This window comes from Nelusetta ayraudi, unplaced genomic scaffold (genome assembly GCF_046127955.1).
Source record: "Nelusetta ayraudi isolate G7.1 ecotype Tasmania unplaced genomic scaffold, CSIRO-AGI_Nayr_v1 ptg000097l, whole genome shotgun sequence".
Taxonomy (NCBI): domain Eukaryota; kingdom Metazoa; phylum Chordata; class Actinopteri; order Tetraodontiformes; family Monacanthidae; genus Nelusetta; species Nelusetta ayraudi.
The window spans coordinates 1,031,799-1,052,718 of NW_027466147.1; the positions used below are offsets into that span (position 1 = coordinate 1,031,799).

At 46.8% G+C, this 20,920-nt stretch overlaps 1 protein-coding gene across 9 annotated transcripts in view; it reads right to left on the reverse strand.

The window, feature by feature from the left end:
* Positions 1 to 20,920, reverse strand: part of LOC142902705 (LIM and calponin homology domains-containing protein 1-like) — a 59,642-nt gene that overhangs the window by 11,631 nt on the left and 27,091 nt on the right. For 4 of the 9 annotated variants that reach the window (XM_076048036.1, XM_076048033.1, XM_076048037.1 and 1 more), the window contains 8 exons: positions 17,867 to 17,897; positions 15,023 to 15,133; positions 13,051 to 13,249; positions 7,800 to 8,058; positions 3,844 to 4,092; positions 2,076 to 2,105; positions 529 to 655; positions 96 to 253 (listed from right to left, as the gene is read on the reverse strand). In XM_076048036.1, coding sequence (XP_075904151.1) covers positions 96 to 253; positions 529 to 655; positions 2,076 to 2,105; positions 3,844 to 4,092; positions 7,800 to 8,058; positions 13,051 to 13,249; positions 15,023 to 15,133; positions 17,867 to 17,897 — 1,164 coding nt within the window. Of the gene's footprint in view, positions 1 to 95; positions 254 to 528; positions 656 to 2,075; positions 2,106 to 3,843; positions 4,093 to 6,677; positions 6,957 to 7,799; positions 8,059 to 13,050; positions 13,250 to 15,022; positions 15,134 to 16,497; positions 16,875 to 17,866; positions 17,898 to 20,920 lie in introns of those variants that run through there. The other 5 variants (XM_076048041.1, XM_076048035.1, XM_076048034.1 and 2 more) reach the window with 5 other exon arrangements.

Below are 20,920 nucleotides of genomic sequence, written 5' to 3' on the forward strand. Positions count from 1 at the left end.
TGCTCCTGCTCCAGCCCCTCTGTCAAACTTCGGAACCCACTGTGGCCCGCCAGTCAAAAGGTCACAGTCATCCCGTGCGTGCCGACACCACCTACTTGTCCTCCACTATCTCCCTGTAGGTCTTGATGCTTCTCCTCCTCGCGGGGTTGTGTGTCTCTCCGGTCATCAGCTGCTCCATCATCTTCCTCTCCTCCTCCTTTTTGATGAGGTCTTGCGAGATGCTCCTCCGTCGGTTCTTCCACTTGGCCAGGTCCTGCAACACATTGGAATTTGAGGGGGGGGGCTGGCTTTTGTGTGTGTGTGTATTTGTGTGTTTTTTAAAACCTTATTTTAAAGTTTGCCATTATGCAAAAACAACTTATTCACACAGATAAAGTAACATTTTATAATTTTATAATTGTTTTTAGTTCTTAGATTTTATATCTGATATTTCTCATTGACACCTTGGATCAAACTCTTCTTAGTATAATTATTGTCTGATTGCGCTTCAGACCAAACCGCCAGTTCACTGTAACCTGGGACCCTCACGTTCTGCCAGTGGTTATCCTCCTCCCTGATCCTGTTGTACTGGTTGTGCATCCGCTCGTGGCGAAGCTGACTGTGAGGCCGCAGGGCGGCCTCGTCCTCGTCGCGCATGTCGATCATGCTCACGCTCCTGCGGGACGCCAGAGAGAAGAGACAGCAGGGCTGATTAAAGAATGTCACCGCCAAGGCCTTTTTTTTTTAGCCCAGTGTCATGACAGCTGGTAACTGGGTTGCACCTCCGGTAGAACATACATCTGGTTCAACACATATGCACGCAGGTGTACACATGCAGAACACTGGTTTTGAAGATCAGCATGGGATAAGAATGAACAACATGTGCGAGAGGCATTGAGCAACAAGAATCTCTAATGATGCAGTTGAAAAATCAACTTATTTCATATTTTGAAGACAGAGGTAAGGTAAGGTGATAATGTGTCTAATATTGATGCTATTTTAAGTTACTCTCACCAGGTTTTTCATTTTTCAAAAATTTCAAAGTTTCTTCCACAAGAAAGCGGAGCAGGAAAATATCAGCACCTGGTGCTTGAAGCAGTGCAGGAAAAGCAACAGCTGTTGTTATCGTGACAGAAAATGTGACATTTCAACACTTGCTTTCTCCTCTGCTGCTACTACAGAGTGAACTTCTTTCCCTTTAATTTACATTCATATTAAATGGTCAAACTCAATTGCCGAATCAGAACCAGAATCACGGAAACAAAGGCAAAACAAAGCTTGCTTGAAAAAACAAGCTGTGGTAGCTGGCAGCCTGGCCTGGTCGAGTGACGCCAGGACAGCGTTTCCTTGAGATGCAGAGAATAGAAACAGCATGTGTGTCTCCTGCTTCCTGCCCTCAGAAAATGTCAGGATAGTTTCTATATTTAGCAGCAAAGGAGATCGCAACCATCTCTGCATAGATTACAGACGCTTATTTTGTATGAAACACGCCGTGAGCAGAAGCGGTGAAGTGACGTGAGCAACAGTGAAGAAATCAACGGTGCATCTACCACAGGTGTTATGTGGGAAAGAACATCACAAACAGATCATTAGCGCAAAACAAATACATCTGACCCAAGAATGGGAAGAATGTTAATCAACTCGTGGAAATAAGTTGTGTTTGCTGTGCAGAAAAAGATGAGACAAAAAAACAATCATTGGTTGCTTCAAAGTGATTCAGACAGAGGGGTCAATAAAAGACGAGTTGGGAAAGGTCGTTGTCATATATTAACAGTCCCAAAACAGGTAATATCTAATATTGTATGTTTAAATGTTTGTGTGGGAAGTTTTAATTAACGGCATTGGGAAGGGGAAGATTTCTTTTTTTGCAGGAAACCGTCTTGTCATTTTTGCAGTTAATTAAAGTTAAACTTTGTTTATGGCTGACAGAAAAACAGAGACAAACTGCGCTCCGGTCCAACGGAAACAAAACAAACAAACAAAAAAAATGCTGCATACAACACAGATCCGGTTGGGATTGATCCTTTGAATGGATGAGAGTTTTGCCATGAAGTGCAAAGCCGAGCCATTTGTTAACGGGGAAAATCAGAACTTACTGCGGGTCACCTGACACACTACGGCTGAGTCTACAGAGAGAGAGGAGAGAGAGAGAGAGAGAGCGAGAGTGAGACAAGGAGAAAGAGAGAAAGAGAGAGAGAGGGAGAGAGTGAGAGAGAGAGAGAGAGGGAGAGAGGAGTCAGAGAGGAAGGCCACAGAGATGTGGTGACTGAGGAGGTTAGGATAAGGGATAAGGATGAATATAAACCGGTTGGGATTCATTTGAAGAACTGCGACTCTATTTTTTTCTGTAATTGCGGTTGCACGGCTGGACAATTCTCCAAACACAAGGGGGCAGTGTTATCCTGGATGCAACCACAGCAGAGGAGAAGTGGAAGCCTGCTCAAAGACATGCAGAGCATATGGGAATGATCTTTGGATGCAGCTGATGGGTATATTTCTATATATATATATGTACACATTGAAAATAAGACATGGGGGCACATGCATCTTTCATTAGGCGCTACGAGGGCAGCTTGAAGGATGGGGCTGTTTTTCCGCCTGTGATGGGCGCCTGCGGCGTGGGCTTTGATCTCAGGGAGCGGCCCCTGTGATGTCGGAGAGTGTGAAGTGGAGAACGCGGCCTGCGGTTTCTCACCGCAGCACAACAAGGAGACTAAATTGAGACAGAAGCCTCGCAGGATGAAGGCCAGATTGTCTCCCAGAACGGTTATTTGCTGTGAAGATACTTTTCTTTTTTTGCCACATGTACGTTTCAAAAAAAGAAATGTGGAATGCTGTGTAGAAGGCTCGCAGTAACGCTACTATAAAGTCAGTGTTCAATTTGGTCAAGCTTTCTTCTGCAAGAATTTAGAGACCGCTGATAAAAAAAATAAAAATCCAACCGTTTGGGCTTTTCAAGGTCTCATGTGCAAAATCGACCTTTCTAATGTTTTCTGACAGTGGTCTGAGTAAATGATTTCCTTCTGTTGCCTTGAAACAGTGCTATCCAGTATTTAGTTCTAGATATCAGCCCTTTGTGATGTCACAAAGGCCACTGTTACCTCTCCAAGGTTACGGTCAACACATCTAGCCAGGTGTTGGCTCCGCCTTGTTTTTGTCCCCTGCCCAACACGTGTAAGGTCCGACAGAGCATCAGTTTTAGCAGGAGGCTGTGAACAGAGGGCTAAAAAAAACCCTGCTTTCGAGAAATGTAGTTGTTTTCAGATCATTAACTGTGCAAAGAAACAGGGAAAATGGTAAAATATGGGAACCTTTGAGTGCAATTAGGAAGCACATTCATGACCACAAAAGTCTCTCTTTTCGTGCATCGTGAACACGCATTATGTGGAACACAAATGACCAAACTAAACAGAATAATAATTATTAAAAAATAAATGAGAATAACAAAGGCCCACTGTGTAACATTTATTTGAAACTATTTGGGCACAAAATGGCATAAATATATCAAATGCGCCTGTGTACAATGTGCATTTAGTGACATGAAATTGTTAAACATAAATCAGTATTTTGCTTTTCTCTGCTCACCATTAGAGGCCAGTGAGATAAAATTTTCTTGGTCATGTGATTAGATGTGATAGCCAGCGCCTAAAAAAACCAAATTTCCGTTTGCAATACACTTTCCTACCACTAGGGGCTACTAAATCTTGCACACTGGGCCCTTTAAGATCATGCGACCATTATAAAACGAGGGCCTCCATAAAGCAGCATCGCCGGCTCTGGTTGAGGTCCCATGCCAAGGTCCTCCAGGACCAGAGTGTCGCGCAGGAGGATGAAATGTGGGTGTAGCTGCTGGGCGAGGCTCACGTTGCTGCAAGATCCAACCGGGCGGTCCCTCCTGGCGGCTCCTTGCTCTCGCTGCGAGCCCTTCCCTTCCGTCGGCCCGTGTCGGGCACGGGGAGGAAGTGGGAGGCGGCGCCCTGCTTCTCGTCAGCGACCTCCGTCCACGCCGACGCCTCTCCATCCCGCTCCGCCACCCGGCCTTCCGGAGCCGAGTGAGACGTCGAGGGCTTGGGCTGCTGGAAGAGCTCCGCCGAGCTGGAGCGCGCCGGGGTGCTGCAGGGAGCAGAGCAAACTAAAAAGTTGTGGCGCCTGCTGGTTGTCAGGCGCTACGGCGTCAGGCGGCGTTTTCTCCAGCGGTGGGAATTAATAAAAGAGCTGCGCAGATCGGCTCGCAGCAGAACGGAGGAGAGAGCAGCGGAGTCTAACAGCTCGCTGAGATAAACAGCTACTTTGCTTTTTGAGAGACTTGTTATTGGAGTGTAAATTCCCAGATATTCATGGCGGGAAGGGAAGGGAAGTGAAGAAGAGAGAGAGTGAGCGGAGGAGGGAGGGAAGGAAGGAGGGAGAGAGCGGAGGGAGGGCCGGTGAAGAGGCCAGGGGCTCGGTCCCGGCCTGCCCAGGGTCAGCAGGGAAGGAAGACAGACTCATTTCCCCACATCCTGAGGGCGGGGAACACACACACACACACACACACACACACACACAGAACTAAGGTGGTAAATAACAAAGTGCAAATACTTTGTGACTGTACTTGAGCAGATTTTTCACTTTTTTTGACGACTTTTTACTTTTACTACCTACGGCTGTTGCTTTTATGTTCAAAAACGTCTCGAAAAAGATGCAAATTCTGTTTGAAGTAATTCACTCATTATTTGTTTATAGTTGTTGATGCTTGAAGTTGAAAATTAAACTATAGTATTGGGAGCAGCAAGGCTGTTCAATTATCCAGATGCTCATCAGGACCTCTGACCTGACCTGACCTGACCTGCACTTTCTTACTTTTAATTGAGAAAAGGAGATGCATCAGCACATTTAACAGACTATTTTTTACACCAGTACAGGTATTTAGTCTACGAAGTACAGAATTTTAATACTGTTGCCACCTCTGCTGTGCTATTTAGGATTTTTATGTCTTGATGCCAGTCATCTCTTGTCTTCTAAATTAATATCCTGTTTTCACATTTCTGTGTAATTAATTCATTATTAAGAATTTTGTTTTTTTAGATGCACACAGTATGCAAACCGTACCTTTAATTTGAAAAGTGCTACAAAGCTCATTACTGGTGCTACTGTAATAAACATACTTTTATTGCAGCAGGACTGTCATCTGAATCTGAATCAGAGCATTTTTTTTTGTCCTCAGTGCTTTTCTTCCCTCTAAGCTGTCACGGAAAAAAAACAATTTATCTGCAAGAAAGATGTGTCAGAACAAGACGCGGCGACGGCAAGCACTAATATGATGTCGTACAACTGTGTTTATAAATCCTGGCAACGCCGCGACGCACAAATTCCAGCCTCTGTTTTCCCTCGGCACAGTGCAAGCTGATACTAGCTTGAGAAATCCAAAATAAAAACTTTTACAAATATCCCAGAAACAACCCCCCGCCCCATCCCCCACACACACACACACACACACACACACACACACACACTTAAAACAAATTCCAGGCATGGAAACCACACAGGTCAACTGAAGATTCTTTTCACTCCCTTGAAATCCTGGCAACACAATCACCGCTGGAATTTCAACGCCAGAAACATCAGAAAACTGTGGGCTCGACCATGACGACTGTTAGCAACACAACCCCAGCGTGCATCACTCACAACCAACAACGACAACAATGAGCACCTTGTGCATGCAACAAGTGTGTTTTGCATTTGTGGTTTTGCTGGAGTTTTTTTTTTTTGTTGTTGCTTGGTTTTTTCACAGAAGCTGATGAGCTGATAACAAAAGAAAGCAGCTGGATGGAAAGTATTAGAGGAACAGCTGGGACTGCGTTGTGCTGCTGAAGGGCAATTTCTCAGTGTTTGATCCTCGGGGATGAAGTCTCAGTCAGTATCAGCGGAGCAGAGCAGATCATCAAAGGCTGATTGTTCTGAATTTAACGCTTCCAAGTAATTTCCTCCGGTTTTCAGGGTATACATTTTTCATCCTGGACTCCAGTGGAGAGGCCTTAAACCATCAGTTATCAATATAGAACTTCCCTGCCTCCCAAGAAAGATTAGGACAGAGTAGATCTCCAGAAAGAAAAGCATATTTAACCCTGTGTTTACACCCTTAGCTTCTTGCTAATGCTAATGCTCTGTTGGACCGTTCACATGTCTAGCCAAAACAAGGTTGTTTCAGAGGGCGGAGCCAACGCCAAGCTGGGAGGCGTTGCCATGACAAACTTGGCATAGGTTTTATTGCCCTTTGTGACATCACAGAGGGCTGATTTTCGGAACACACTCTGTCTGAAAAACTGAAGCAAGCAAAAGACGTGCACGATGGATTTTTCTCATTTTGTGCAATGATACCTTCTGCATTTAAAAAGAACTTTGAGTTCTGTTTCGATGAGATGGATGGATGAAGTACAAAAAGGAGCATATGATGGCAAAATAAATGAATGTTTGAAAAATAAAATCAGTCTTTCTGTCTCAGGCAATCGATCCAGAGTGCAAAATGACACCTTTTCATCCGGTGAAAGCATGATTTGTTATGCCAGCAGCAAAATAGAACAAAAAAAACCCCCAAACATTCAAAGTATTAGATGCATTAGATTTGCAGGAACTCACTAAGTCAGATCAACGTTAGGGAAAAAGAGAGCGGAGTGGTTAACGCTGGATTAACGGGGAAAGAAAAACGTAGCGACAAGAACCTTTGCTCGGAGGAGACGATGAGGTGAGATAAGGTCTGGGCGGGGGGCTCAGCCCCGGGCGGCGGGAGGTTAAAGGTCAGCGGCTCACTGCACCTCCTCAAGCCCGTCGCGTGGATCTCATAGCAGGGCACGGAAACCGAGGGGTCGCCTTCATCCTCCTGCTCCTCCTCGTTCTCCGGCTTCTCCTCTGTGTTCTGTGTCCGGGGTGCCGGGAGCTGGGTGGGGGAGGGGCTGAGGGACTCACTAAGCGGGGCGTCTAAACTGGGGGTCTCGGTCGGGCTGTCGGTTGGAGAACATCCACGCGCGACACGCACGGCGGTGTTTTGGAGCGAGAGGAGAGGTGGGGGGGGGGGATGCGAGGCGGGATGAGTGCAGACGCAGGGTGGATGGAGAGAAAACACAGTCACAGTCCGTTAAGACATGCAAGCACATGCGGCAAATAAACTGCAACAGGAAGATGAGACGAAGGCAAAGAAAACGTTTCCCACTTCCTGGCCCGGCTGTGTGGCCATTAAAGAATCAGGATCAGGAATATCAACCTTTACAAAAACAGGGCAACGTTTCCAAGCTCTGCTCAGTGGAGACGTTTAACATCTATAAAAAAACCTCAGAAAATCAATCTGCTTCATTTCAGAGTGGCGGCCAACGAAAATGCACATATTTGTGGAGCAGCAGACGGAGGAAAAGGAAAGGTGTGACGGCCATCTTTTGAATAATACACAAAAGAAGATCCGTTTCCAGCACCGGCGATAAACTAGGCGAAATTCCAAGATCCAAGATTTTTTGAATTTGCTGCATTTTTTTCTTTGTTCTGTTCTTTCTTCCAGCACTGCAGCGAGAGTCGGCCTCAAACAAGCCCAGTGGCTGCGAAACCTCTCTCTCTTAAAATGACACAGTTTAGTATGCGAGGCCACGCCTCCTGGGAGGCCCCAGCAGTAGCAGCAGCAGCTGCAGCAGGACCTGGAGACCTCGGAAACGTCTGAAACGCTCCTCAGTGTTCAAACGCTTTCTAATTGCAGAAGAAATTCCCTTAAACGCTGGATAACATTATGAAACAACATATTAACCAAAAAGAATGAAATAAAAAGAAAACACTTCCACTTCCGCTCGTGCAGGACTCACCTGAAAGGTCTGTCTCCCCCTACAGGGGAGGTGGCGGTACTCCAGCTCTTGCGCCCTCCTTCCTCCCGGTCGCCCTTCTTCTTGCGCAGCGGCGTGGGCACGTAGCCGGTCTGGTTGCTCTTGTTGGGCAGATACTGGTTGAAAGGCAGCACCGTCCGCAGCTCGGTGACCGAGGTCCGGCGCGCCGACATGTCGTCCTTGCGGATGTCCGGCAGCTTCCTGTGGGGGGCGCCGTCCGACTCGGAGTCGCTGCCGCGGCCTGGAGGAGGCGGGGGGAAGCGGTTCACTCGTCGGGGTCGTTGGATTTAAACGTACGTCGTGAAGAGTAACGGCGGAGGCATAAAGATTAACAGGCTGAACTTTCGCCGTTCGAATATCCAGTCGCCACCCTGTGAATTATTGTTTGGAAGCCGTTTGAAGGCACAATTGCTCTTAGTTTGGCAATTGGGTCATGAGCTGGAAGCGGGAAGTGGGGCAGAGAGAAGCAGCCAGGAGCTCAGCGACTACAAGTCCGGCAAGTCCATCCATTTCTGGTGTAATTTGTTTTAAAAAAAAAAGGTTGCACACTTATTTCCACTGCCCTTTATGACATCACAGAGGGCTGATTTTCACTACTACATCTTTTATGACTTTTGTCATTTCAAGGCAGCTCACTGACTTTGTGAGACGCGTAAAATGCGAATTTAAGGAATTTCACATCTTATAGTTTTGAAATCTAGCCTATTTTAATCCCCACCTGCATTTATTGTGAATAAAAGACGAGAAAAACAGACAGAGGCTGTTGGCCCTCCAATGAAATATGATCAAACAAACATAGGAATTGGCTTTGGTCGAGGCTTTTTGTGAGGAGGAACGATCAACAAACTCCCACTGGGTGATGTCAGAGAGAAATAAATCCAAAACGCAAGCCGGGGACGAGCCTGACCAAACCTCTGATTAGCAAGCATGCCAAGTCGACACAATGCGTTTTGACTGCAGCGATCCTTTATTTATTGCATTCCACCGCCGGGACGTAAATCGACGCCCAGCAGGCGGAAGGTCTGTTTTCATAAAAACAAAGCAGGCCAATAAATCAGGTCTGAATTTGTAGCTCCGGTGCCGCTGCCTCCGCCGAGCGAGTTCTGGCCCCGCGAGTCGCGGAAGAATCCGCTCGGGGATTCCACCTCGTCTGTCGGCGTCGCATCAGAAACACGTTGTTGCCGGCTCTTAAATGTCCGGGGGGCAACACCTGGCTTTGCAGACGCGCAGCGCTCAAGGACTTTCCCTGAACCGGCAGCCTTTGAATTCCTCCCGCCGCCTCGTCCCTGATGGACGGGCACGCAAAGAGGAGCGGACGGCGCCGATTGAGGAACTCGTGTTTGCGCTTCTGCTGATGGATTGTTGGCATGCCGGTCTTCAGTCTCTATTCATTTATTTGTTTCCTTTCTTTACTGACGCCAACCCAAACTCAGCACTTCAAGAGAAAAGAAAGAAGCAGTAAATCCAGACCTGTTGCTGGGTTTTATCTGAGGTCGCAAAAAAAAATATCTGATCTTCAGCACATGTGCTACTGGAATTTGCCTCCCTTTAGGATGGATGGAGACTAAATCTCCTGACTCCAGGACTGGATGGACAAATTCCCAAGAATGATGTGATTGCATTTTTGCAGGCGTTTGCTATAAACAAAGGGCTAAATTAGCTGTTTTCCGGACGAAAACTTTAGTTTTCTATAAAGTGATTATTTACGATCGCGAGGCCTCGTGGACCAACAGATCCAGGTCCAGGAGAGGCATCTACACACCCGGCATGCGAAAGATCAAGCTGTCAGTCTGAAACCAGAATTACTGAGAAACAAGCGAGTCTGACCTCCATCCCTGAGGAGGAACACGTGCTTCTCGCACATGTGGAAACACTGAAGGGCGAGCCGAGCGGGGCTCAGTGCCACCCTGTGCCAGAGCTCCACTGAAGGTTATTCCCATCAGTAACAACCAGAAGGTCGTGGTGCTGCAAGGGAATGCAGGACGACTGTGGAACTTGGTTCCGAAGAGTCGCAAATCTGTCCGGAAACCAGTGAACAATGAACAAATAATTTCCGACAGTGTGACTATGAAATAAATATTGACACATTCCGGGGGTGTGAAGCACGCACTCGAGACAAAATGAGAGAGATGAAGGAGAAAGACAAACAGCCATTTTCACCAGATGGAGAGGTTTTGATAGCTGGTACCATTTAGGGTCTCGCTCTGATTGCCAGGATTTGTGGAGCTGTGAAACTGAAAACCCTCTCTCTCTCTCTCTCTCCCTCACACACTCCACTGTTAAATCAGAGCGGGTGCAAAAGAAATAATAATCACTGTTACCAGAGCGAAGACGTCACCTGCAGCGGCTGCAGCCGTTTAACGTTTGGTTTGTCGCTCAGGATTTGGGAGTTTGAAAATCTTCACGAATCCGCTTGGAAAGTTTCCAGACTTTTGCTCTTCAGCAGGTGTGAGTATGGCGGGACCAGTTAGCGCCATGGTTAGCCTGTATATATAACATATACAGAGTGCTGCTGCAGTTTCATCAGACCTGACAAGCATTTTCCTCCTATGTAAAAGAAAAGGAGAAATCTTTTCATTGGCTGTGGTGCAACTGGTCCAACTCAACGTTCTTTGCACTAATTACAATTGCATCTTTCCATCTATCCATCTGTCCATCTGTCCATCTATCCACGTATCCATCTGTCTATCTGATGGGCATGAGAAATTGGTGCAGCAGTTTTGGGAACATCCCGTCTTGCCGGACTCATCGACACCAACGACGCAAGGCAACACCCAAAAACAAGGCTTGTTTGGTTAACAACCAAGACGTTTGATTGGCTGCATTTCTCCTGGCTGGACACGGCGGTGACAGCAGCTTCTGCTTCGGGAGACGGCAGCTTCCTTTCGCACTTCCCTTGAAACAAAAACACACTTAAGACAGGATGCACCGCTGTGTTTTTCCCACAGCAGCAGCTTTAAAAAAAAAACAACAACCCCACAACAACAACAACAATATACGAAGCTGAGCCAGCCTGCAGGTATTAAGATGTGTTCGGTGAGCATTTAAGGCTGGTTGATGCATCATTTCTGCACGTTGGCCTGACCTCTGCTGCAATCACGGATTCTTGTGCACTGGTGCCTCAATCGAGGTGTCAGTTGAGCCTCGGGTCAAACTGCAAGCAGCTGTCAATCATGCATTCCGTTCCTTTCACTGTACAAGATTCCCTCCTGTGTCTTTAAGTCCTAAGTGCTGTCACTCGTCTCACTCGGCACTTCCTCTGAGCTACACAAGCACCGTGGCACCGGACACGGGGGATCAAACAATTGACAAAGAGACAGTTGTGTGCGGCGATGAACTGTCAATCTGGAACGATAGGACTGCACTCACGTGTAACACAATGCAGACATGCAACAAAAATGCACAACGTCTTTGAAGTTCTTTATCTTGCTTTATCGTGCAGGATGAGATACTAAAGCTCCAAATTGTGGATCTGAAGGCTGCGAGAATCTATTACTATAAATTAATAGAAAAAATAAACTCCCATTGAGTTCTTATTGTTTAATTTATTGTTTTTTTTTTCCCCAGTTTGAAACAGTTATCTCTCTCAAACTGTGCTTCAAATTATCCAATGCCGATCGATTTATATCATATAATAGACAGATCATCATATTTGTAAACTTCTAAATGAAATTAGGCTCCCTGCCACTTTCTGTAAATCCACATTTGTCAGCGCTGTCAAGTTCTTCCTCAGCTATTCGGGGCTGTCGGCGGCTGTCAAGTTACATAAGTGAAGAGAGTCTTTCAAGGAAGAAAAAACAAAACAGATGTGACGGTGTTTATTATTGTAGTAAAAAAGCCCTGCGCATTTTTCCCCCCTCAGACGATTCAGGCTGACATCAGGTACGAGTCGTTGCGGGAGCAACCATGCAGGCATGAGGGAAAAAAAAAAAAAAAAAAAAAAAAAAAAAAAGGGCCTGCAGATATTTTCCTCGTGTACCAAGAGAAGGATGAAAACACAGGACTGGCATCCCACAACGAGCGGAGCCACAAACCACCTCAGACAGAACATGTGTGCAGCGTCTACAGGCTATACATGAACCCAGTGAACAACGCAGGGGCGCCTGCACTGAAAACCTCCCTCCTCTCCTTCACACGGCTCGGCGTCGCTGCTGTCGAAGCGGAACAATGGTCGCTGCGATATTTCACCACGGGCCTTTCGCTGAGATCATTTACCACTTCTGAACCAACGCTGGGCGTCGTCACAACCAGGGAAACAAACGGCCCCACAATATTGCAAGAACAATGCAAAAATAATTGATATGCTATAAATTCAGGTGGCCGTTCACCCGGACAATGAGCCGGACCCGCCTCATGGAACGTTTTCCCCCCGTCGTTTAGATTTATCTCACACATCCATCTGGTAAAGAGACTGCGGAACGTGTTTGGATAGTTGGGGCTAAATTTTGAACGCTGACTGTCCATCACTGAAGGAGTTTACTGCTTTTGTTGCCAGGTAGCTCGAGCTCAAGGCTTCCTATTGGTTACAGATGCGACAAAACCCTTTAGTGTCGTTTCTTCTTTGCTCTTCTTGAACATATTGTGTAAAGCTGTTGTCTAATGCTGCTAACACTTTTGTAGCAGTTCCGCTAATCTCTTTTTAGCATTAGCTAGGCTTCCTGTTTGGTGTCATTCTGGGGCTTTTCGGGTAAGAGCCAGCAGCAGTTGTGTCGTATCTATCGTCTCACAGCAAAGAAGGTTGTGGGTTCAATTCTGGGCCTGGAGCCTTTCTGTGTGGAGCTTGCATGTTCTCCCCGGGTCTGTGTGGGTTCTCTCCGGCTTTTCCAGCTTCCTCCCACAGTGCAAAAACATGTGTGTGATGCGAATTGGAAACTAAATTGACCGTAGGTGCGTGAGAGTTTGAATGGTTGGTATGTTTGTTTGCCTTTGTATGTGGCCCTGCGATGAACTGGCCACTTGTCCAGGGTGTCACCCTGCCTTCACCCTATGACAGTTGGGAGAGGCTTCAGCACACCCCGGTGACTCTGAGTTCAGGAAAAAGCAGGTATTGAAAATGGATTATTAAGAAGTGAGTGAGGCGCCAGGAAGTTAGAGGCCCAAAGTGGAGTCACTTTCCTCCCTAAATATATTTCAAGGTGCCTAAAAATGACACAGAGGCCACTGCGCAGCTCAAACCCGCAACCTCCCGCCTGATGCAACACGTGGACCAGGAAGTGCGGAAGCATTCTCCTACCATCGCTGCTGCCGCGGGTGACCGGGACGTCCGGCGACGGCGTCTGTCGAGAGCGTGAGCCGAGGGAGTCCAGACTGTCGAAGGAGTCCTCGCGGCCGTGCCGTGGCGGGGAGAGAGAGTCGCTGCGCTCGGAGTCCCAGCAGTCGATGTAGCCGCTGTCCCGGATGCTGCGTTTGGGGCTCTCTGCCTCCTCTGCCTCCTGGACGGTCACAAAGAAATGGTCGGGGTCATTAGCGCGGCACACGTTGGAGGTAAACTTCATGCAAAGAAATGTTCCCCAAAAACCATTTGAAGACCGGTTATACCCATTCGCAAGTCTTTACGTTTTATCCCCAACTCCAGTATAAGTACCAGCATGATCATTAACATTAAGTGTAAAAATAGTCTTTTTAGCCTTGTGTTTACAGTCTGCCTGGTTGGACCCTGCATGTGTCTGGAAGGAGAAACAAACTAGGGGCGGAGCCAGCATTTGGCAGGGGGTGTCATTTATCGCACAGGAGAGGGGGTGTTAGTGCCCTCTGTGACATCACAGAACTGCATTCTTTGAAAAGTGAAGCAAACAAACTTTCTATGACATTAACTGACTTGCAAGACACACGAAACAATATTTGTGATAAAAATAAATAATTTTTGAACTCTTTAACGTTGCACATGAAAAACGTGATTTCCCAGGCATTAAAGTGACTCTGATGAACTATTATTTCTCAGGTGTCCTGCAAAGGGATACTGGATTTTTTTTTAAAAAAATCACTTTCTCTTCACACTGTTGACCCCCCCTCCCCTCCCCCCCAGTTTCCCTCTGATAACATGACCATGAAACTAATGGAAGGTGACAAAAGGTTATTTTCCTGTCTACTTAAACACTTCCCGTTCCTGACCCCAGGAACGCGCTTGTTATGCAACTTCAAGAACTCAAACACAGTGTTTTGAACTTGGCTTGGCTGCAGCGTCTCTGTCTACACAACAGCGCAGTGAAGCAGAGGTGCAATTTGGGTTTAGCTGAACTTCATGCATTTCGTCTGAAACGTTTCAAAAGCAACAGTTTCAGCTTTAATGTGTCAGCCTGATGTGTTCCCTTTGGATTCTGGCTCCTGTTGCATCATTCATTTCCATTCTGCGTCATAGAAACGTGGCTTTGTTATGGTCGGCTGCGAAGCCCGAACATCTGGAGAAATTATTCTGGTGCCCTTGGCAGAATTTTCTTGATTTTACAGAGCAGGTCATCGCAAAGTCAAATAGTGTAATGGACCGTCATGGTTTCTGGGTGACATCATTTATAAAAGAAGGCAGCTACGTTCTTCAAAGTTTAGTCAGTGAAGAAGTGGGATCAAGTCGTGATGGACGGCCAAAGGACCAAATTCAAGAGGTCATCTTGGACTCTACGCTGTAGTAAAAGATAATTTCTGATTGGTCAGCGCATGCCTGAGGAACACACTCATTTAGTGCAACCGTAAATAAGCAGTCTAGTCTAATTTCTGTGCTTCTGATGGTGCGTTTGGATTGTGCAGGCATCAAAGCAGTGATTTTCTGCAGAAAGGCGGCCAACAGTTAAACGTCGACACTGAGCTCCAGCAGCTGTGTTTGCGCCGAGATTTGCAATACAGCTGCAACAAATATTGATGTGATATCCGACTACTGGAGGCTTTTAAATGTCAGTGCAACGGTACTTTGCAGCAGGGGGGGGGGAGGATGACAATTAATTAGCCGGTGTCTGTAAAATCCCTCGTAAAAACAGTTGGAGCAGAGCAAACTTTTAACTCAGAAACTGGAAAACGCTTCAAGTCAACATTCAACTCAAATAAAAACTAGACTGTGAAACGGTACGGAAGCTGCTCGCCCATTAGAAGGCAACAGATTCAGGATCAGTTGTGCCAACTGTTGAGGGGAAAGTCCAACTGTGCTCATGAAAGCCCAGAAGTAAAACTGCACTTGTACTTCAGGCCTGGAATCTGCTTCATTTGACTTTGCAAACCTTTCGCATCTGTGCCAGCAGGCCTTCAAACTCCTTCAGGTCCAGCGTGGGCCCACTGTAGGAGGTACAGCAGTTGGCGGCGCGGCCCAACCAATAGATGGTGATTAGAACCTAAAGGGAGGAATGGATACAGTCAGAGAACATGATGGAGATAAGACGTCTGGAAAAGAGTAGTCAGAGTCAGAGTTTGATAAACCAGAAACAGACACTTAAAAACCATTTCCACACAGTTTATTTCCCAGGTTTAAACCAATCTTCAATTTCCCAAAGAGGGACCTAACCTGTTTCCCGAAACCTGTCAGCTTCTCCTTCTGGGGTCACTGCAATTTATATTTGCCTCTTAGCCTCTTTGGCTGCTTGTGCAATCATCAAATTAATCTCACCTCTTTCCAACGCACTAAACTGGTGAATTCAGAAGCGGAAGAGGCGGTAATTGCTCGTAAAGCGGCCTCCTAAGTGAGAGCGTCACCCCTTTATTCACATCTTCTTTTCATTAGACCACAGGAAAAAAAACAGCCGGTGCAGAGTGGCCGAGATGACGGGAGGATCACTCAGAGCTGCACCTCGCTGGCGCGGTGCTCAGGCTATATTTACTGTGTCCATGTCAACCGGGGAGCTCCACAGGGATGGCTTTGATAAGAAAGCTCAGCGCGGCTTAATGTGTTTATTTCAGTCGTACTGTCAGTGCAAACAGCCTGCTGTGCAAACACACGATGAAGGATGAACGGCGGAGAAAAAAGGAGTCTCCCAAACTCAGCTGAATCCCATGGGAAACTTTTCTTCATGCGGTGAAGCAGAGTTGAATCAAAGATCTGCTGAGGCAGGATTCCACATCACCTGGGATCAAACTGGAACTATTACACAGTTCCTGTGCACTTCCGCTACGGCCACTAAATGAATTTGTTACTGTGCTAAAACACTAAAAAAAGATCTTTTTGCTGTCGTTGCTTTAACAGCGGCTAAACTCGGAGGCCCAGGCAGCAGAGCGTCACCCATTGGACCGTCTGCAATTGTGCCGGCTCGCACGGCGGAAATGGGTCAACACCAGATGTGCTCCCGCTCATATCGATCCAAACTGCTGTGGGGAGACACAACACAATCTGCAACAACCTGCAACAACCTGCAACAACCTGCACCGACCGACTCAGCTCAAAACTCAGTCGGAAACGCAGTCGGATGCAGTTTGACCGATGGAAACACAAGAGAGGGCCGACGCAGCCGTGCTCCACTCTGATCCCACTGCCTCCTTAACTTCTCAGCTGCCGTCTGGCCTGACAAAGACGTGTCACTGAAAAGAATGGTTCAGTGTGCAAACAAACGCGCACTGAAGCGATTCGTACACACAAATGGGTTGGGAACGCAAAAGAGAAATCACCTGCGTGTCCACACAAGCACCGCTGCACGTCAACTGCAGGCACCAGAAGGTTCTGAGATGCAGGAACCCCAGCAGACCATCCGCCGCCAGTCTCACTTACATAATCAGCCCCTCTTGTTCACACTTGCACGACAGCGATCTCGTCACTCCGACGACCTGAGAGCAATCCACGCGGCGACATCCAATCGGTTTTGCTAGGCAACACCTCCCTGATGCATTTCCCCCCTCGGGAGCTGCAGTCTCTTCACTTGTCGGTGCGCCAAGGCAGCGCACAAACAGCTGCTGCAGAGTCCGAGTGCACGTCCTGAGTCTGCAGTCTGCGGAGCAGATCCACAGCGTATAGGCAGCATCACATCGCGGTAAGTTAGCAGGTCCGGGCTGGAGCTCTGGAGGGCCGCATTACTAAGCGCTGCTGAGAAATGCTGGATACTGCCACAGAGACTCCCTCTGTGCCGTCAGCGAAATAATCCAGCAGCCCCGGCCGGCTCTGCAGCTTGTGCAGGATAACACTCTAACAGAGGGAGAGAGGGCGAGTGAGAGAGAGGGAGAGAGAGCGAGAGAGAGAGAGAGAGGGAGACTGCAGAGTGGGCCGGGCCAGTGATGTAGCAGCGTTCTTAAAGCAGCATTAAAGCGCCACTGTGTCGTTCATTTAAATCCTAAAAGTGAAATTTTCAAAGTCATCTCGACAATTCATTGACTTGTAAAAGGGGAGAGTGGTTTCAGCAGAGGTTTCAAAGAGGTTCCAGCTGGACGAGGAGACGACTGCATCACTTTGGCTGCCCGCTGGGGCACCTCTAATGAGGTTGCACCAGAGTTTAGAGGTGCACGTCTTGTTTGTAAGGAACAAGAGGTGCCAGAGAAACTAAAGAGGTGCGAAAGAGAAGGAAAGAGTATTTTAGCGAGAGATTAGACAGATGTGCTGCTACAATAGGGCGCCGGGCACGCGACCAAAGTCAAACAGTTCCAAAGCAGGCCAGGTATAGAAAACTATGTTAGGTTGCTTTAAACAGGAACACAAAGACACTGTATACATGGTCTATCTTATAAAATTAAACTTTCTATAAATTGGAGGCAGAACTACAGATTAAACAGTGACTACAGAGAGGAGAACAAAGGAGAACGAACCACTATAAGTATTAGAATGGAATAGAGGGGAGACATTCTGGTGACAAAACATTTGAAAGCGGATCAACTGAACGTGATCGTTTAAGAGGCAGAAAAGATGGAAATAATTAGACAACATCAGATGCAGGAAACAGGCAGAAGTGACAGAGCTGCAGCGGACATGACAAAGACAAACAACAAAGCAACAAAACAGTCAAACAAACAAAAAAATAAAAGGAACAAAAAAAAATAGCGCGACAGCCACAGCGCGGACGGAGCTACCAGACCATAATGACAGTCTCCACGCAAACATGCATTTAGCACACAAACATATCTGCCCACTGTCGTCCGCAAGCATCACTTACATTCTTGAGTTTTCGGCTGCAGTCGCTTCCCCTGGAGAGAGAGGGAGAGAGAGAGAGAGAGAGAGAGGGGGGGTGGGGGGGGGGGAAGAGAGAGAGGGAGAGAGAGAGGGAGAGAGAGAGAGAGAGAGAGAAATGCCTTGGTGAGTGATTTAGAGAATAATCTCACATTCATAAAATCAACAACTCCCACACACAAAAAACACAAAATCTACTGAATAAACGGAGGAATCAGCCTTGGCTGCAGATTGATAGATTGATAGATTGATAGATAGACAGATAGACAGATAGATGGATAGATGGATAGATGGATAGATGGATAGATGTCACACACACACATACACACACACGTTCAAACTGCTAAGTGTTCTCAGGAGCCACAGGCCACAGCCGTGTTGGCAAAATGAAAAGAAATGAAAATCCTGTGGCTCGCCAGTTGGAGCTGTAAGTGGCAGGTTGGAATGGACGCCCACTTACACACCAAATTGTGGGAACACACTGTGTACCTCTCCTGCGCTTGAGGAGCGCACATATTCCAAACACATGAAATTTGAATCCAATCTGCAGATCACAAATGATTTCTGCGGCTCATGAGACTTGACAGGAAAAAAAGTTACTTAAATAAACACTTGGTTCATAAAACAGAGGGTTCCTTCCATCTGGGGGGGGGGGGGAAAGTGTTGCAACAAAATTCAAAATGCTAAAATTATTTCAAAAAACATTTTATTCAAAGGTGCAGTGTGGAGGGTTTTGTGACACCTAATGGCAGGAACGCATATTGCAAACAGTTTTTTTCTGATGGTCGATGTATTCTGATGTGCCGGCTGCGACGTCAAAGTTCAAACCCCGAGCAGAGGCAGACCGGCTTGCATGTAATTCTGACTGCATCACGTGCAAAACAGAAAGAAGTGATGAGGACATGTAAAACGGAGAAGCTCAAGAGCTGCTCATCGGTGCGGCTACGAGCGTCGGCTCCTCCGTGAAGCTCCGTTTACCCACAACACTCCTCCGTGCATCGTCTCCACAGCCCTGAGGCTCCGTCTGATATCTGATCCCGTCTAAAGTGACACAGAAACACACCTTGGAAAACTAGAAGACTGGCTCATTGGGGCTTTGTTCCAAGACAGCAGAAGATTGTGTGACGTGTAAAAAGGCTGCAGCTTAAGAAGAAGAAGAAGAAGAAGAAAGAAAAAAAAAGAAGCCCTGAGGATCTCAAACTAAAATTGCAGTTGCGTGACTTTTTCCTGACGTGGAAAAGAGTGAGAGACAAGTGGGCGCGTGCAGCTGCAGGGATCGATGAGTGAACTCATCAGACAGGCTGCTTTCCTTTAATCTACCTGAGGAGAGAGCGGATATAAGGAAACATGCTTGAACTCATTTTCTTGCCTTTGTCACCACGGCAACACTTTCTTTTTTCCCACTGTGACAAATATTTTTAGCGCATGAGTTAAAAAAAAAAAAAAGGCGGACAAACAATCTGCAAGTGTAAATGATTTGGTTGGACAATTTGACAAGTGGCTGAAAACTTCAGATTGGAGATGGATGTGCACCTTTTGCGAAACAAGAGTCACTATTTTCCATTTTTTCCCAACATGCTGTCAAAGCACGTTCCTCAAGCAAACCCCCTAGTGGTGAAGAAGGAATGAATGAAGAAGGAATAAGAGACCTGCACGTTGTTGAATTTGATAACGCAGGCTACACACAAACACCTCAGCAGACTTAAATAAAAAAAATCAAATGTCCCGGACGCAAACAGGCCAGGCTTCTCTCTGCATAGCCAGTGTGGACAATACAACGGCAATGCAAACGCACACACACACACACACACACACACACACACACACACACATTATATCAACAGAGAAAAAGCACACACACTTGGCACTGTGGTGGACATACAGAGTCACGGTCGAGTGAGTGATGTCAACTTGAGTTGTGTTTGGACAGAGATCACTTGTGTCCCGCAGCTCTGCTATTGTTGCTCCGCTGACACGCACTTCCACTGACTGTCAGCCACTTATTTATGTTGGCGCTCAACGGGGGCGATTGTTCGTCGCGCAGACAGGGTGACTGACGGAGTGCGACGCGCACGCACACACACACACACACACACAGCAGTGCATACAGGCAGTCCATTTACACAAGGCTGCCTTTATTATTACGTATGTACCAAAGCAGCGGAACAGATATTCCATTGATCTTGGGGTTCCCTTCATGGAACACTGTCGGCCGGATCCAACTGGAGCATAAATAAAGTGATCACGGACTCACTGTATGGTGAGTAGTGGGAACAGAGCCTGTAGGCAAAATTCCACTGGGAGGGGGGAAGGCGGCTGATTTAAGCCTTATACATGTAACGAGAACATATAGGTGAGAGCCTGAACACGCTGGCCAAAGTGGGCGGAGCCAAGACAAGGTTGTGGAGGCTGCCGTCACTCGGGTTGCCACAACCGCCAGCTAATATAAATCACAGTCAAGTCAGATGAGCTGAACGGCGCCACATCAAAGCCGAGCGCCCCTTTCAGAATAAAAGAACTGCATGTACGCGCCAGACCGAGCGCCTCCTCATTCATTTTTTCTTTCTTTGTTGTTCCTTTATTGGTTTGATTAACGGCGGGAGTAATATTCTCTGAAGGGTTACCATAATTTATTTTTCTGTTTCGCCACCGAGGCGCAAAAGACCCTATTTCATCTTTATTATACACAATAAAAACATCTTGCTTAGATTACAAAAAGGATCTGCTGACTGAGGCAGGAGCCACAGGGGCTGCGTAAAAAAAAACAAAAAAAAAGAGGAGAAAAGAAACTAGTGTAAAAATAAAGTTGCAACATCAGACATTGTTTGGTAAAGAATAGAAAAACAGTCTTTTTAGTGAATTAAGACTGAATCCAAAAACTTGAAATACTGCTTTTATCAGACAGCAGTAATTACAAAAACTGCGAACTAGAAAGAATGCCAATGACGCCTTGAATAAAGGGTATACAAACAACGCAATCACATCAGAGGGCGGGGGAAAAAAACAGCAGAGCAGACGAGGAGAAAACCAAGCACACAAG